The sequence below is a fragment of the Neomonachus schauinslandi genome, chromosome 1, assembly GCF_002201575.2.
Source record: "Neomonachus schauinslandi chromosome 1, ASM220157v2, whole genome shotgun sequence".
In the NCBI taxonomy this organism is placed as follows: Eukaryota; Metazoa; Chordata; class Mammalia; order Carnivora; family Phocidae; genus Neomonachus; species Neomonachus schauinslandi.
Window position 1 is genome coordinate 1,186,870 of NC_058403.1, and position 17,132 is coordinate 1,204,001.

General features: G+C 63.6%; 1 protein-coding gene across 4 annotated transcripts in view; it reads right to left on the reverse strand.

The window, feature by feature from the left end:
• The window catches only part of COL18A1 (collagen type XVIII alpha 1 chain), an 86,693-nt gene that overhangs the window by 5,852 nt on the left and 63,709 nt on the right, over positions 1 to 17,132 (reverse strand). For all 4 annotated transcript variants that reach the window (XM_021679226.2, XM_021679225.1, XM_021679224.1 and 1 more), the window contains 26 exons: positions 16,613 to 16,683; positions 16,236 to 16,346; positions 15,878 to 15,904; positions 15,492 to 15,554; positions 15,299 to 15,385; positions 15,003 to 15,056; positions 14,705 to 14,863; positions 14,113 to 14,175; positions 13,347 to 13,373; positions 11,828 to 11,968; positions 11,078 to 11,140; positions 9,932 to 9,958; positions 8,823 to 8,858; positions 8,166 to 8,237; positions 7,837 to 7,872; positions 7,429 to 7,518; positions 6,775 to 6,804; positions 6,666 to 6,692; positions 6,347 to 6,409; positions 6,032 to 6,106; positions 5,229 to 5,255; positions 4,955 to 5,008; positions 4,626 to 4,700; positions 3,264 to 3,332; positions 2,701 to 2,743; positions 2,192 to 2,254 (listed from right to left, as the gene is read on the reverse strand). In XM_021679226.2, coding sequence (XP_021534901.1) covers positions 2,192 to 2,254; positions 2,701 to 2,743; positions 3,264 to 3,332; positions 4,626 to 4,700; positions 4,955 to 5,008; positions 5,229 to 5,255; positions 6,032 to 6,106; positions 6,347 to 6,409; positions 6,666 to 6,692; positions 6,775 to 6,804; positions 7,429 to 7,518; positions 7,837 to 7,872; positions 8,166 to 8,237; positions 8,823 to 8,858; positions 9,932 to 9,958; positions 11,078 to 11,140; positions 11,828 to 11,968; positions 13,347 to 13,373; positions 14,113 to 14,175; positions 14,705 to 14,863; positions 15,003 to 15,056; positions 15,299 to 15,385; positions 15,492 to 15,554; positions 15,878 to 15,904; positions 16,236 to 16,346; positions 16,613 to 16,683 — 1,653 coding nt within the window. The remainder of the gene's footprint in view (positions 1 to 2,191; positions 2,255 to 2,700; positions 2,744 to 3,263; positions 3,333 to 4,625; positions 4,701 to 4,954; positions 5,009 to 5,228; positions 5,256 to 6,031; positions 6,107 to 6,346; positions 6,410 to 6,665; positions 6,693 to 6,774; positions 6,805 to 7,428; positions 7,519 to 7,836; positions 7,873 to 8,165; positions 8,238 to 8,822; positions 8,859 to 9,931; positions 9,959 to 11,077; positions 11,141 to 11,827; positions 11,969 to 13,346; positions 13,374 to 14,112; positions 14,176 to 14,704; positions 14,864 to 15,002; positions 15,057 to 15,298; positions 15,386 to 15,491; positions 15,555 to 15,877; positions 15,905 to 16,235; positions 16,347 to 16,612; positions 16,684 to 17,132) is intronic.

Below are 17,132 nucleotides of genomic sequence, written 5' to 3' on the forward strand. Positions count from 1 at the left end.
CGCGTGGCTTCTCCGTATGTGGGGCTGCTCTGTGTTCGCTTTCCAGGCACGGCTCTGATGCTGACGTCCTGCTCGCTTTCTGCCTCACGTGGGCCCGCGTGGGGCAGACCGGGCGCCAGAGGTCCAGGCGGTCACCCAGCGGTCACCTGCCGTCAGCTCCCCCATCTCCCGGCTGAGCTGTTCCTTCATGCGCTGGTCCCATCACTGGCTGAGAGCCGGCCACACCCCCACGATGACTGCCCTTTTCCTTCAGTCCTGCCCACTGCTGCTCTTTACCTCGTGAAGCTGTGCTGTGGGTGCACGGAAATCTGGAATTGCTGCATTTTCCTGGTGGGCTTACCCCTTTATCGTTATAAACAGTTTTTTAGAATTTCTGGCAATGTTTCCTGCCTTAATATAGAATTGTGTGACCTCTCTCACACGCACACACACACACAGTGCATTTGTACACACATGCACACAGGTGCGCTCACAGGTGCACACAGGCACATGCAGGTGCACGCGCACACAGCTGCACACACTGGTGCACACTCACGCAAGTGGACTCACAGATGCACGCAGAGGCACACGCAGGCGCACACACACGCGCAGGCCTAGTTTGCCTTCCCCAGCTTCCTTCCCAGTAGAGTGCCTTCCCCCCTCCTTCCACGTTCAGCGTGCGTATCCTCACGTTTGCAGAGTGTCTCTTGTAAGCAGCATGTGGTTTTGTCTTCATCTAACTGACAGTGTTCACCTTGTGACTGGAGTGTGCAGCGTACTCACGTTTGATGCACTGACTGACAAATCTCACGTCAAACCAACTCTTCTCCTGCCCACTTTAAACGTGTGCCGTCTGCTCTGTGTTCCATCTCTCTCCGTTCTGCCTTTTCCGGAGTGCAGGGGTCCCCGTGGCCTTCTTCCTGCGTGTTAGCTTCAGTTGCGCGTTCCTGTTCTGTTCTTGGCTCATCCCTGCGCTGCACGGTGCATCCTGACGTGAAGCTGGACGCAAATGAGGGCTACCCGCTTCGGAGCGGCCCCAGGATGCATACCAGCAGCATCACCTTCTCCCGAAGGGCCCCCTCCATCCCATCAGGGCTGGTCCTCGGACGTCCCAAAGCACATCTCCATGGACGCAGACTCGCAGGTTAGCAGCCCCGGTCTTTCCCCATCCTGAAGCCTCTTTTCTGGTGTCTCTCTTCCCAGTAGAGGAGTCCGGTCTTGATCAGTTGTGCCAAGGGCCCCTTGAGCCTCTGCGCAGTCTTGGAAAACCCTTGGCCGTGACTCCTTCAGATGCTCTCCTGCCGGTGTCCCCCGCCCCAGCCCTGGCCCGCCTGCTCCGTGCGGACCTCCCCTCGCTCTCTTCCCCGTCTCATCTACCTAGACTCACGCAGACTCTTCGGGTCCAGCTCTCCGTTCCAGAACAGAACTGATTCTTTCCACGGCTCCCAGCTCCCTGCGGACGCCCTCACCTCCCCCTTACTGGAGCACTTTGTCACTTGTCTCCACCTTAGCTGGGTCTCCTGTGGGCCTGGCTTGCCCGCCATGTGCTCTCCGTCTTGTGTTCTGGTCTGTTCTGGCCGTTTTGTTCACCTGCTCAGCCTCATTAAGTCCTAGGCGCTCCAAGAGCTCGAGCAGCCCTTAGAGGAGACCTGGGGTTTCATCTCTGACCCGCCCTCGCTCTGGGCTGTAGCCCCCTCCATGGAGGTCCTGGTTGGCCACCCTTTAGTTGGCACTGCCTAGGGCTGGGGGCCCCAGCTCTCCGGGCTTCTGACCTGCTAGCTCCCCGACATTCAGACTGTTGTTTTCTTGTATTTCATTCAGCAGTGGAAGAATTCGGCAGGGGATTCTCACCATCCAAGGGCACTTCTGAAGGCTAGGAGTTCACCACCGCCCCCCCCACCACCCCAGGGCAAGCTGGCTGATGAGGGCTCCTGCACAGCCTGTGGGAAGGGAGGGGTCGTCCCGAGACCCCCAGCACACTGGGCCCAGCCCCACCCCTCAGCCCTGCTGCCCGGGACACCTGTCCTTGAAGCCCTGGGCCTGAGGCTTGCGGGGCCACCCAGGTGTCTCAAGCCCATACCCAGCGCCACAGGTCCTGTCCGGGCCCCACGAGCCTGGGAGGGGCTTCCTTCCTTCAGGAGGGCAGCCAGGTCACCACAGACGCAACAGTGTTGAGGACCCCCCAGCCCAGGGCTGCCCAGAGCGCCCTCACCTGGTGGTCCTGGAGGGCCCACATCTCCTTTGTCACCCTTGGGTCCAGAAGGCCCCTGGAGCCCTGGGGGGACAGAGACGCCAGCGCCCGTCATGCCGTGTGAACCAAGCCCTCCCGCCCGGCCCACCCGGACCCTGCTGACCGCCGCGTGCGCTGCGCCCGGACCGGGGAGGGGCATCACACAGATTCGGGGACCCTCAGGGCGCCGAGCAAAAGTGCTCCGGAGGCTGCCCCAGGGACTGCGTCACTCCTGCAGGTGCACGAGCTGCGAGAGCGGGGGGCGGGGCCGGGGAGCCAGATCTAAATTGTGGGCGGCCCACACACCGCACAGTGTCCGCTGCTGAGTACCAGCTGCCTGGAAGGCCACACTGGGAGGACCCACGAGGCCGGGCAAGGGGGCTGTGATCGATCTGGATCAGTGCGCACGGGGCGCCAAGAGTTCCTGATGCCCGGGAGCAGAGGGTTCGGGGAGCTCCAGCATCCCTCCCCGAGGCCCCGGGCGTCCTTACCTGGTAATCCTGGGGGTCCAGGGCGGCCAGACTCCATAAAGGCCTGCAAAGAAGCTGGCCAGTGAGGGAGACGCTCTGCGAGTGGAGCCAGGACCCATGCAGGCCTCCCGGAGCCCAGAGGCCCAGCCCCTCTGTGAGGCCACGGATACCCCCCCAGGGGTGCAGAGAGGGGAAGGGAGAGGAAACAGGGCTTTGGGGTCAGGAGCCCTGCTCATGATGGGATCTGCCCCTTCTGGGCCACTTCATGTGGCTGAACCTCGTAAGACGGGTGTGTGTCCCTCCAGGACCCCAGGGCTAAAGCCTCAGACTCCCAGATCCAGCCCTCACTGCCCCAGGGAGGAGCCCGCTTTGTAACAGAATACCTGCCAGGTGGGCCTACCAGGCAGGTGGGCGTGAGTCCCAACCAGCCAACGCCCTGCCAGAAATTGCCTCCCTGGGGGTCAGCCGCCCCTAGAGGTCAGCCCCTCCCTGGGGGTCGAGCCCCCCCACCCCCGGGCGTGGGTGCTGGGTAGGGCCTGTGAGGAGGAGGGTGGGGAGGGAATTTGGCGAGTGGGAGGACTTACGTTGCTGTCATAGATGGGAGTCCCAGGAGGGCCTGGGGGCCCCGGAGGCCCTGGGGGACCGGGTGGACCCTGCATGGGGAGGACAGCAAGCTCTGTCAGTCACGTTCAAGTCAGGCCATGGACGTGACCAGGGCAGCAGATATGGGCAGGAGCATTTCTAAAAGTCTCAGTAGAATCAGAAAACTGAACTCATGGAACGCATAGAATCCAGAAGCATCCCATTTACTCTGTGGTCGTGGGGTCCCTGAGCACAGAGCTGCCCCTTTCAGGATGTCCCTTGGGAGACGTGGACAGGGTGACAGGACTGGACGTGGCCCTGGATGCTGGGGCGAAGCCTGTGTGTCTCCAGGTTAAAGGGACAGCCCCAGGAGGCTGACGCCAGCCCGCTGGGCTTGTGCGTGGACTTTCCTTTACTAATTCACAGAAAAGGAGCAGAGCGCCGACCCGGGCAGAGTGAGAAGGGCTTCTTCTGGAAGTGACCTGCGTCCTGGACCACGTGCGTCAGGAGGGAGACCAGGGAAAGGTGGTGCACCATCCCCGCCTGCCCTGCGGTCGCCCCTGCGCCGTTCCCCCACTGAGGCCAGGGAATGGGACGCAGCGCGGAGCCGGCCGCTCAGGCCCCGAAAGGAGCCGCCGGAGGCGGAGCCCTGTCCCGGGAAACGCCGTGAGCCGCGTGGGCGCCAGCAGGATGTCATGTCCACCAGGGCAAAAAGAATCCAAGAGCCCATCCTCCTTCTCCACGACCCTGACCTAGCGATCTCTCGCTACTTCAGAACTCCACGGGACGTGGCCTCTACTTCTTGGTTCTTCACAAGGCGGCAGCCACGTTTAGGCCATGGGAGGAAAGAGGCCATGGTGATGGCAAAACCAGAAAGGTGGGGATTGCCTGAGCCTCTGGCCTCAGGCCCCCCATGCCCTGCCCGTGCCCCCACTCGCGGCTCCGGGAGGGGCATCCGCCCGGCGGCCGGGCCTCCAGAAGCAAAGGCACCAAGTGCGGCAGGTGGTTGGCACGGTGCCCGGCCATGGGGTTGCCCCCAGGTCCTGTGTCCGCACGGCACCCTCTCGGAGACACGATGAAAAATGCCCGAGCTAGCAAAGTAAGCCCCTGCCCGCAAGCCGGCAGAGGTGCTGAGGCTCACGCCATGGTGTCGAGGGAAGGGACGCCACCGTGGGCAGGGAGGGCACGTCTGGAAGCGGCCATGCCCTTCCGAGAGGGCCACGCGGGGTCTCGGTCCCGGCGGCAGCTTGGGCTGGTGTGTGCACGGGTGTGGGGTCCTCATGTCAGCGTGGTCACAATGCAGGGACCCCCCCTGCGCCCCTGGGTGTCCCAGCCTCGCCATCCGCCCCTTGGGGGATACTCACTCTCAAGCCAAAGCCAACGCTGCTGTGTCCCGGCTCCCCTTTCTCCCCCTTCAATCCGTTCATCCCGGGGCGACCCTGGGGCAGAGCACAGGGGCAGGGTCCGCTTCCGTGGCTCACACCTGGCCTCGCCCGCTCTCGGTCCCCACCCAGGGTCTCCCGGGTACCAGCCCCTGCGGCCCAGCCGCCCATGAGCTGGGCGTTCCTGGGCTTTGTCCTGGAGACAGCTGTGTTCACACAGGTACGGTCCCCGGCGGCGGGGCAACCGGAGGGACGGGGGCCACTCCCCTCCCCCGTGCTGCCCCGCGTGGCACGAGATCCCGGGTCCTTACCGGCCGCCCAGGGAAGCCAATCTCTCCCTTGTGCCCCGGCCGTCCGTAGGGGCCCTGCAGAAAGGAGAAGGGACCTTTCAGGTGAGCAGAGACCGGCCCCCCGCGGGGCCTCCCGCCCGCGACCTGCCCCACGTTTGAAAGGTGCAGCGGGGATGTACTCGGGCCACCCGCACCCACTCAGCGGCCCGGCTGTGACAGCACCTCAGCGGCCTTGCGTGTTCTTTGAGACTGCACACGCTTGTTCGCTGTGCGGGGGAGGTGTGGGCCTACTCACCGGGGGTCCTCGGAAGCCAGGCTCTCCCTGAACAGAAAACCAGACGCACGGTCAGATGGCTGCAGGCTGCCCCCCAGGCAGCGCCCTCGGGGCTCTGACACCAGGGAGGGGAGGACACGGCGCAGGGAGCACACTCTGGATTGGGGTCTTTGTCCCAGGGGTGCATGGATGAGGCCCACCATGGGAACCCCCCCCGACCTCAGGGCTGGCAGAGTTCTCTGGGCCTGGAGATCCGAGGTCCCACGGCCCACCCCCAAACAACCCCGGGAGCTTTCGGGGCCCCGGCAGGAAAGCCCCCCATGGCCACTGAATCTGGATCCAGGTCTTCCCCAGACCCTCCCAGAGCCTGTGTGGGGGTGGGGACCTGGGGCACAGTCCCCTCAACCCACTCCTGAGCCTCCTGAGGGAGGAGAGCTGGACCCCAGCCCAGTGGCAGCCCTCAGAGTCTGAGGGGCAGCCTTGTCCTCCGGGCGGGGCAGCTCCCGCAAGCAAGGCCTGGGCTGGACACCCCCCCCCGCCGAGACCCCCCAGCCCGTCTGCAGGGGAGAACCAGGGGCCGGCCGGTGGTGGCTGGGCTGGGCAGGCAGGGCTCTGCAGGACCTTGAGGTTCTTTCCGGTATGGCTGTCACTGAGGGACAGACAGGAAAAGGCCAGGGGCCCAGGCTACAGAAGTTTCTGGAACCTGCTTAAGAGTGGCTCTCACAGTTGGGCAGGAACTGGCCCCTCTTGGGACCCTCCACAGCCCCTGGAAATGCCCCTCCCCGGCCTGGACGAAGGCGAGCCATCCCAGGCACCTGACTCACCTTGGCCCCTTTCTGGGCGGGGGCCAGCAAGCTGCCATCGGGGCTGAAGACCGGGCCCGGCTCACCCTTCTCACCCTGGAACAGCGGTGGGGGGCAGGCGTGAGGCCAGCTCTGGGGTGTGGGGGTCCTTGACCCCCACACCCCAGAGCGTGGTGAGCGGGGCCTCCCCTCCCCGGGCTCTGAGGTGGGGGCGTCTCCACGGGGCCTCCATGGGCCACGGGGAGGTCAGAATCGGTCACATCTCCTGGCCACGTGTCCACACCCCCAGGGTCACGATGGGGTGGTCCCTGGGCAGATGATGCCCGAGCCGCTCACCTTGGGTCCCGGGAGGCCCCTCTGGCCTTTGGAGCCCAGATCTCCCTTTGGCCCGGCTGGTCCCTGTGGGGAGACAGGCAGGAATGAGGGTCACACGAGGCACCCTGGCCCACCACGGCTGCCTCCTGGTCCTAACCCGTGTCAGGTGGAGGAGGGCTCACGACCCTTTGCCCCAAGACCCCCACCCCAAGCCTCCGCCCTGGTCCCAGGGGGGCTTCTGCTCAGGACCCGGGAGGTTCCTCGGCTTTGCGGGCCCCCTCCGGCACTGGGCTTGCCAGGGGCTCCCGGCTGGTGCAGGGCGGGCTGAGCGGCCACTTACAGGAAAGCCCGCGAACCCCGGCCGGCCCTGCGGGAGAGAGGGGTGGGTCAGTGCAAGGTGGGCGCGTGGATGCGGGCTGCGGTTCTCACCGGGGACGACTTGCACGTACCTCGGGTCCCGGCACGCCTCCCAGCACTCTCTGTGGGCACACCGGAGAGACAAGGGACCGCGGAAGGAAGGAAGAGACAGCACGTTTACAACGAAAATCCAGCTTCTCTTACGGGATCAACAAATCCGCACAGAAACTAACTGTGCAAGAAAAACTGCCTCGGTAGTCCTCCAGGCTTTGGCCTCAAGGTCCCTCAGATGAGGGGGGAAGCCAGCTGCCGGGAGCCTGCCCTGCACTGGAGAACCTTCCGGAGACCCTGGGGCCCAGGGCCAGTCCCCCACCTCCCTGCTGGGCCTGGGGGCTGGAGCAGAGCCACCAGCATCGGCAGGAGCAGGGGACCCCGGCAGAGCGGCTCTGCAAGGCCTGGCGGGAAGGGACTCGTTCCATCTCGATTTTCTGCTACAGAACTCCCGTTTCTCTCTGGACACCCAACCCGTATTTTTCTTCTCTTTTAAATAATGTAAAAGTCTCACCAGAATGAGACACAGTCACTGGTTCTGAATAGAACTTTGGGGGTCACCCTGGGTGGAGAGAGCCAGCGGCCCCGATGGCCTCCCAGCCCCCCGCGGGGTCAGGGCCGGGCCTGCACCCACTGTAGCCAGTGCTGGGGGGGACGGTGGGCAGAGCGCCTGCCCGGCCATGCAGTGTCCTTACATCCTGCTCCGACATGTAGACGACAGGCCCTGGGGGTCCGGGGGGTCCGGGGAGGCCAGGCTGCCCCACTCCGTCCCTCCCTGGGTCGCCCTGGAAGAGAAAGCCAGTGTCTGGCACTCAGATTGCTTGTGGGGGCCTCTGGATTGTCAGGGCAGCTCTGGGAGGGACCCCCAACCCACCCAGGCCTTGGAGGGGTTTCTGGAGCCTACAGAGTGTGAGGAGGCGCCCGGGGCTGAGGACGGCAGGCCTGAGAGCCCCCCATCCCAGCAGGGCAGGTTCCAAGCCAGCACCCCAGACTTGGGGGTCTTTGCCCCAAGCCTCCGAGGCCACGCAGGTGGCAGGGGCAAGAGCACCCCCGAGGCCTGGCCATGCACCTGCCCTGCTTGGGGACCCTGAGCCCCAACTTACTTTCTCTCCCTGGGTCCCTTTTTCTCCTTTGGGTCCCTGAAGAGATGGAAAGGAAATGGGTCACCTTAAACAGAACCTGACCCCCTTCCCCAGAGACCCCAGGCCACCAGCATGGGCTCCAAGTGAAGATGGAGAGAGTGCTTCCTTCCTTGGGGCGGGGGGGGGCAGGCAGGCTGCATCCCCAGCCCATGGCCTATGGAGCCGGGGTCTGAGCACCTCGGGCTACAGAGAACTGGTCAGGAACCCCGGACACCACACCGAGGCTCCGGCTTTATCAGAGCAGCTCCTACAGGGTGGTCCCCCCGACTGCAATCCTGGGAGCCACTCACCTGGGCTCCGGCCGAGCCCTCTCTGCCAGGGAGGCCGGGGAACCCGGGAGGTCCGTCGGCCCCTACTTCTCCCTGTACCCAACACAGGGAGAGACGAGTGTCAGCCCACCGCCCAGCAAACCCTGGTGTCCGGGGGGCTGAGCAGGCTGGGGCTTCTGTGGGTCACCAGCTCACACCCCTGAGGGTGATTCAGCCCAATCGGCCTCCAGCCTCCTTCCTAGGAGCCCCGAGGGGCAGAGAAGGGGAGGGGGCCATGGTTGGACAGATTCCTGTGGTTCCCAAGATTCACACCTTGGAGCCAGGAGGAAGGGGTCTGGGGTGAGGGGGTGTCCTGGGGGTGTTGGCGGGCATGCGTCCTGGGGTATCCTGGGGGGTCAGTGTCCTGGAGGGGGGTGTCCTGGGGGTTGCCCTGGGGGTGGGTGCCCTTGGGACAATCTTGGACTCTAAGGAATGAAGGCTGAGGCCAGACAGCACAAGCAAGAACCAAAGGGAGAATGACCCTGGGTCTGGCCTTGGAGGTCACTCCATGCAACCCTCATCCCTAGTCTGTGGCTCCAGGGGGACGGGGCGATGGGGCCGATGGGGCCCCTCTCTGCTCACGAATGGGGCTGGGAAAGATCCCTGATTTCCTGAACCCGAGAAAAGGCTCTTTCTTACCTTGGCACCCGGTGGTCCGGTTATTCCAGGATCCCCCTAGAGTGGGAGAAGGGGCCCCATGAGTGCGGAGTATGGGCAGCCCACCCCCACGGCGGTGTCCACCCTCCTCCTCCTCCAGGAGGAAGGAAGGGAGGGCTAACGATGTGGGTGGCCTCTCAGGGCCCCCTCCCTGCTCAGCCCAGAGCGGAGGGTCCCGGGGGCCGCGGGGGCTATGCAGGCATAGTGGGGCCTAGACTGTTCTGGAAGCTGCGCCTTCTGTTTGCCCAAGGAGCCCCTCCACCAGATGACTCCATTCTTAAGAAAGCGAGCCAGTGTGCCTTTCTAAAACCCAACCTTCTGAGACATCCCAAAGTTTTACAAATCAAGCAAAACCTTCTAAGACAACATTCATCAAAGGAACTTTCTAAAACATCCTCCGGTGGAGCCTGCACACCCTCGAACCCATGTGTGTGGGGGACATGGCGTGCCCGAGGGGGGCCCTCCTGGGGGCCCCTCCCCCCCAGCCACCCATGGGGAGGGATGGGGGCTGGTGTCCTCCAGGGGGAGGGTTGGGGAGCAGAGAGCAAAGCAGGGAGGTGGGAGGAGTCCCCTGGGTGCCCCCCCCACTGCCCCAGAGCCTGGGAGGTGGGGTGGGGGCAGGTTCCTCCGTCTTCCCAGGTGGGTAAGCACCCTTCAGATGCACGAAGGCAGGGACCACGCAGCTTTAGAAGGATGCCGCCCCAACACAGAAGCTGGGGATGGGACAAACACTCCCCAACATAGAAACTGGGGATGGGACGAATGCCCCCCACCCCCAACACGGAAGCTGGGGATGGGATGAACGCCCCCCCGAAGACGGAAACGGGATGGGATGAATGCCCCCCCCGAAGATGGAAACTGGGGATGGAATGAATGCCCCCACCCCCAACACGGAAGTTGGGGATGGGATGAACGTCCCCCCTGAAGACGGAAACTGGGGATGGGATGAATGCCCCCCACCCCCAACACAGAAGCTCGGGATGGGTGGTGCGTGATCGTTGATTCCCGTTAGGATTTTCTGTAGTTCACACATCGCCCGCGGTGGACTCAGGCTACTCTTCTAGCGGGGAGGGAGGGGGGCGCTCACTGACCTTGACCCCGGGCGGGCCGGGCGGTCCCTGCGGGGCAGAGAAGGAACAGAGCTTGAGCGCATGCAGGGAGGGTCTTCCTCCCACAGGCGTCAGCAGCCCCGGGCGATTGCGGGAGCGGTGGTGCGTCCCCAGCACCTGCTGGGCCCCTCAGGCAGCACACGGGCATTCTGCCGGGGCAGGCGTGCCCGGTGCCCTCCGCGGGGGTCGGCAGCCACTTGATGTGACGGAAGGGTGAGTGCATTCGAGCAGACGGCCGGCCGCTCGGTCCTGCTCTGGGCACTGCCTCTGCAACTCTCCTGGGCCCCCGAGGGTCCCCGTCTCCTCCACAGCCATAAAACAGCCCTGCCGACCCCTCCTGGGCACTTGAGTCTAGGACCCTACAGAGGGACGGGGCCCATGCCCCCGGCACCTCGCTGCCGCCTCCCATCGGGTCCCTCTGCCCTCAGGCCACACAAGAGTGACCTGTCCCTCTGGGCTCACACCCCACCGGATGCCCAGGCAGCTGACTGCAACCACCAAAGACTAGGATTTTTAATATGTAAAAGGAAAGACACTGAATTAAACAGCAAATAGCTTATCAGGGGTTTTTGTTTCCGCCCAGAGAAGATTCTCATTAACGTTGCCGGCGGCTCACCCTCGCAGGGTGGAGCATCTGCGCCCACGGTGGACACTGGCTGAAGGGCATCCCGGCCGTCCAGTGGCCACGAAAGAGGCACTGTCCACCCCCAGGACGCACCCCCCACCTGTCCTAAGTCCTGGGCACTCCAGGGTGTCTCTGGTCTGCCCACCCCAACCCCGACCGGCACAGATGTTAACAGCAGAACAAGGTGGGATTTCTCAGGAATGTGCCCATTTTCATTGAAAAAATTCTACTCAGGTCAGAAGTTTATTATGTCCCCCAACTGGAGCCCTACAGAGACTGGAGGACTGCTACTTTCCAGAAAGGCCCATCTTTTAGGGCTCACTGCCCCCTGTCCACTCCCTGCACCACCAGCTGCACTTCCTGCATGCAGAGTCCACTCCCATCCTGAAGGCCCCGAGGGTGGACAGTGCCCAGGAGTCAGCGGCCTTGCTGGTCCCCACTGGGGGGCTGGTCCCAGGGACGCCCCCTCCCCGAGAGCAGAGCGAGCCGCGCGAGGGCAGTACCTGCGACCCACTGGCTCCTTGAGCCGTCGACCAGAAGGGTCTCCCGGAGCCTTCCATGTCATCCTGCGGAGAGCACAGGAGGGGCACCTGGGCCGGTGTCACGGGAAGAGACCCCTCCTCGAGCCGGCCACTGGTGCAGACTCGGCCCTGGCTGAACGGGGCGGGCTCCGGGGGCCGAGGTCACCCGCAAGCAGGCGTCCTTGGCCCGAGGATAAGAAGCAGGGACCCTACTGGGCCCGGGCAGCCCTCCTGAGTGTAGGTAATTTACTTGTGGGCTGAGCACCTGCTGGGAGCCTGGCTGTCTGACGCTGTTTGGTTTCTGCTTTTGTCCCGGGGAGCAGCCTTCCCCCAGCACGCCCTGGACACGGGCCCTGAGCAATGACCGCTTGAGAAAACAGACGGCTGCTCCTTCCCACCACCCACGGGCCACCGCGTGGTACCATCTGGGCACTGACACGGACAGGAGTTAGGCAGGGCCATAAACACCCTGCATTCGGTGAGCTCATGGCTCAGACGGGGGCTGGGACGGGGGCTGGGACAGGGGTGGGACAGGGCAGGGACAGGGCTGGATGGGGGCTGGGACGGGGGCTGGGATGGGGGCTAGGATGGGGGCTAGGACAGGGCTGGACGGGGCTGGGACTAGGGGCTCGACGGGGCTGGGACGCCGGCTCCACCACGGGGCTGGGGAGACCGCCAGTCGGTGTGGGGTGCCTGGGGTTTGCCTAGGGGACAGCAGCAATTTGTACTCACAAACCCCGCGGCAAGTCCTGGTCCTGGTGGCCCGGGGGGCCCGGGGGGCCCGGGGGGCCCTGGTGGGCCGGCTGGTCCGGGGGCTCCTGCCAAGCCATTCTCCCCAGGAGCGCCAACAGGCCCAGAGTCACCCTGCCTTCCCTGCACAGGTGGGGAAAGAGGATGTCCCCGCTTGTGGCTAAGCCCTGAGAAGCCACTGCATCCCCTGTGCGCCCACTTTCCTTGTAGGCTTTTTAACAAATCTGAAAAGCCAACGAAAAATGAGGTTCCGCGTGGCAAACCCAATAGCACCTGTTCTTCCTCTGACTTTAAGAGATGACTGTATCCACTTTACAAACGGAACCACGAGGGGTGGGTGTATAGGACAGAGACCCCTGGCTCCCTACCAGAAGCCACTGTTCTCCACATCCCCCGCCAACCTGGGCATGGCCGTACTGCCACGGTTTCTCCCATGTCACGTGAGCGGAAGCAATGTGCGCCACTCTGTGACCCACGGGCGGTAGACCGCAAGACAGAAGGAGCCGAGGGCCCCGAATAACAGCAAGGAAAGGGAGTCGCTGACTGAATATCTGCCCAGGACGCTGGCTGAGCAAGAAATAAACTACTTTGCTGAGTCAGAAAAATAATAATAAAAATAAAAATGAAATAACAGAGGGAGACCCCCAGAGCACGGGCCTGAGACGTTCCCTCCAGGTCTGGTGCAAGGTGTGCACAGAGTGCTCGGCTCCTGGCAGAGGAGAGTGGGGACACACTGTGGCGGGCGAGCAAGGGGAGGGCGCCCTGTGCAGTGAGGGGGGAGGCAGATGGGGGCTCAGAGTGCTTCTGGGGGTGGTGGAGAGCAGGAGGGCCTGAGGGTCCCAAGGCCAGGTGCCGGCCGGCGAGTGAGCAGGCCAGGGGCATGGGGATCCGAGACAGGGAGACCCTCCTGCATAGGGCTGGGCTCAGCGCAGGGTCGGTCCTGAGGCCGGATCCACCGCCGCCTGGCCCAGCCCCACCCGACACCACCTCCCCTCATCTGCCAATGCAGGGACCACGTTTTTCTCCTGGCTGTGAGGGACACGGGCTCTGCTGGCCCACAGCCAGGGCAGAAGAGTGACCTGCCCTGTCACGCACGCGGCACGCCCCCCGGAAGGCCCCTGCAGTGGGCTGGGGTCCCCTCACCGCTTCCCACAGGCCTCAGAGGCAGCCCCCCGAGGGCTGGGGTCCCGGGCCCTCCGGGAGCTGCCCCTGCGGCTGGTGCTCACCCACGTACGGTCTCGTTTAACAAATATTCAGCAGTTTTGACATATTACCACCCCCTTGACCTGAGGGCTAATTTTAGGGGAATCTTAAATTTTACTTTCTTGGTTTTAATCTTAGTGCCTTTTGGTCACATCAAAAAAGCTCAGCTAATAATGTTCGATCTTTGTAAAGCTTCTATGTAAGCGTTAGTGCTCTGGAATCTCCACCTGGGCTGCTCTTTTATATTTATTTTTTCCAGTTTCCCACTCAGTTGACAGCCAGGTTGTCTTGTCCGTACCTTAGGTCCTGGGGCGCCCACTTCACCCTGCACGAAAGAGACAACAGTCACTCAAAGCAAACGACATGCAGCCAGCGAAGGAAAAGCAAACAGTTTCACTCATTTTATCCCGACCCACGAGGCCACTGCTTGTCCCTAGTGCTGATCTCGTCCTGTCGCGGGAGCCGGATGCCTGCGTGCCGCTCCCGGGGGACGCGCGTCTAGAGCTCTGGGGGTCTCCTCGCGGCCCAGCACACCTGTGGGCTATTGCCGCCCCCACTCCGTTCCAGGCGGGAACCGAGGCTCGGGGGTGGGACCGACCGGCTGCCGACGCCCCCAGTGGGAGAGCCCCTCTAGCCCAGCTATCCCCACGGGCAGGGCCCTGGGCACAGCGGGTTCCCGGGCCGCGCGCGTGCCCCTGTTCAGCCCCACGCAGCCCGGAAGGATCGCACAGGACGGCCCACATCCCCATCCTAGAAACCACAGACCCCAGCTGTAACCAGAATTAAAACTTGAGACGAAACTTCCAAATCAAGTGTCAGAATTACACAAAGTCCCCGAGCGCGCTCGTCACCGTGGAGAAACACTGGTCACGGAGTCCTGAATTTTTGTGTAGTCCTCAGCCAACTCCAGACACCGCTGGCCCCCCTGGTGAGACCCTGGTGGCTTTGGCGGAGGGTGGCCGCACCCTCCGTGTGGCCGCCTTGGTGGCTTTTCCCGTGCGCGGAGGTCACCTGGCCGCGCCCCCCGCCTGCACGTGGCACTGCAGCTGGCCCCCCAGACTTACGGGGCTGCCTTTCTGGCCCATCTTCCCTGGTCCTCCGTCTTTTCCTGGAGGACCTGGCGGACCCTGGGGGAGAAAAAAGCAGAGTGTGGACCAGATGGAATGCAGTTGCTGAGAAAGATTTATGGGTTAGCGGACGATTATCTGGGCGTGTGCAGTTCCTGAGAATCCAGGCCGCCGGAATGTTCCCTGGACGGGCCAGAGTCGCGGCTCACCAGAGACCCCGCTCACGCTCACAGGGTGCAGACAGATCTGCTCAGTTTTTATATTTCTTTCCTTTCCTCTACTTTTGTTTGAGTTGATCAAAGAGGGGAGGGTGAGGGGCTGGTCACCCACACAGAGCGGCGTGCCACCCACGGGAAGACGCCACGTGTGCTGAATCGTATGTCCGGAGCTTGCTGCCGAGCAAACACCACATTATGCGCACCTGGTTCACGTGGCCCAACTGCAATAGCTGGGAGCAGGGAGCCGCAGGGTTCTGAGCCCCCTCCCTATGAGGATTCGGGGAGTACGGGGTGGGGCTTGGTGTTTGCCCCCCAGTCCAGGCCGAGCCTAGATGGGGACAAGGGCAGGAGGGGCAGGAGGTGGGCCTTACCGGGGTGCCAGGAAGCCCAGGGGGCCCGTCCCGCCCAGGCACACCAGGAAGGCCTGCGGGTCCTGGGACGTCTGAGCTGTTCATCCCAAAGCGGCCGGGCTCTCCAGGCAGGCCTGGGACGCCTGGGGGTCCCGGGGGGCCGGGGAAGCCTCTGGGGCCCTGGACATGGAGAAACACAGGGTGATTATGGCACGCAGCACCTGCCGAGGCTCGGCCCCCACCCCCACAGGATCCACTTGGGCACCAGTGCCACCCCCACCACAAGCACATGGAGCCAGCAGGACCCAGGGACACTCACTCGGAGGCTCTCCAGGTCACCGCCGAACCCGGACCCCTCCATGTCAATGAAGGTCTGAGGGAAAGAGCCCAAGACGTGTCACTGGGAGCTCAGGCCCACCCACCCGGCCCCCGCCCCGCGCCTGAGGTCAGCCCTGCAGCCCGGAAGGCAGGAGCCGACTCATGGGCCCGGAAACCCTCTTGGCAAGTCAGGTGAGTCTGAAGAAGGAGGCGCTGGGAACCAAGTCGGGAAGGGGGTCCCTTGTCCTGGGGCATTGGGTGGGCCCCGTGCTGGAAGAGGCCGCAGGCTCGACTCACCAGCTTGTCATGTCTGAAGGAGGGTCCTGGTGGCCCTGGAGGCCCTTGGGGTCCTGGGGGTCCTCTTGGCCCAACCCCAGGGTCCCCCTGGGGATATAAGTCACAGTTACATCAGGGTGTGTGGCCCCCGATGCAGCCAGGACTGGAGAATGTAACGCGCACAGCCCGCGGCCCAGACAGCTCAGAGGCTCACCTTCTCGCCCTTGGGGCCCGCATCTCCCGGGGTCCCGGGGAAGCCCTGCGGCCCAGGGTCGCCCTGGAGGACAAAGACCAGCAGCTCGGTCAGGGAGGACACACCTTTGTGCCATCACCACCCACACCGCCAAAGACACGCGGCCAGGACAGACAGCCGAGCTACCCGGAAGAAGCCGCCGGAGAAGCGTCGACATAACTTTGCATTTTTCTATCAATAGTTCGACTTGTATTTTCTCAGCTAAAGTTAAGCTGCATTTTCCAAAATGGGTTCATTTTGAAATCTCTGTGCTGAGTTGAGTTGACGGAGTGTCACAACGTAAAAAGCCTGAGGGTCTCGCACAAATGTGACAGATAAATCTGGCTCTGGAAGAAAAGCCAACTTACCGGTCTCCCATCTTCACCAGGATCCCCCTGGAACGTGCGAGAGAACCATTAGCGACAGAAAGCTACACCCATTTTCCCCACCCCGATCGGAACACGGGCCCGGAGCCCTGCTCTCCAAGCCCCGCGGAGGAGCCGGGGGTGGAGATGGAGATCCTCCCTCCCAGCGCGCGGGCTGGCCCTGCCGGCAGCCTCCCTGACCGCTGATCACCCTCCGCCTCCCGGAGCGGGGAGGATGCAGCCTCGTGGTCAGGGCCATCCCGAGGTCTCCATCCTGGGAACTGCTGCTCTACCACAATCCCACCTGCCCCCTCCTGCCCAAGCCCCTCACCCCGGCCCGGCCCCGGGAAGGTGGACTCACCGGCTCACCGTCCCTTCCGGGGGCGCCATCCTTCCCTGGAGGCCCTGGGGGGCCAGGGGGGCCCTGAGGCCCGGGTATAGGCCGTGCATTGGGACTCTGCACTGCAGGACCCTGGACCAAGAAGTGAGGGCACAGGCTGGGGGTCCCGCAGCTGCACCCTCCCGAGTCCCAGGGGACATGCACAGGACACACAGCGGGTCCTGGCACCAACAGGGCCAGCCATAGGCTCCTAGTGCTGCTCAGGGCTGCTGGTGCCCCCCGGGTGCGGGCCCAGGAGGAGCCCAGAGGAAGGGGTGCAGCCCCAGGAACTGTACCCAGGTCACCCATGAATGGACTAGAAGCACTGACCGCCCTGGGGTCAGGGGAGGGGGCCTCACCTCTTCTAGGCCGCCGCCAGGGCTCCGGACACTCTCTATGGTGACCGCATCCAAGCCGGGGAGGGTCCGAGCTGGGGGAGGCAGAGGCGGCTGTCATACCCCGGAGCATGACCCAGGCTGCACCCTGGGCTCACCGCCCTGACCCCAGGCTGCCTGCAGTCCCAGGACTCAGCCAGCTTAGAGCCCAGCCATGTCCCCCGACACGTGCACGCATGCACGCACACATGTACACACGCAGCACACATGTACATGCACGCACATGCACACATGTACATGCGCACACGTACACGCTCACACACATACACGCTCACATGTACACACACGTACATGCTTACATGCACACATGAACACGTACACGCTCACATGCACACACGCACACACATGTACACACACACGTACACACGCACGCTGGCACACATGTACACACTCACATGCACACACGCAAATGCACACAACGCTCCCATGCACACACACACGCACACATACACGCTCACATGTACACACACGCACGCACACACGT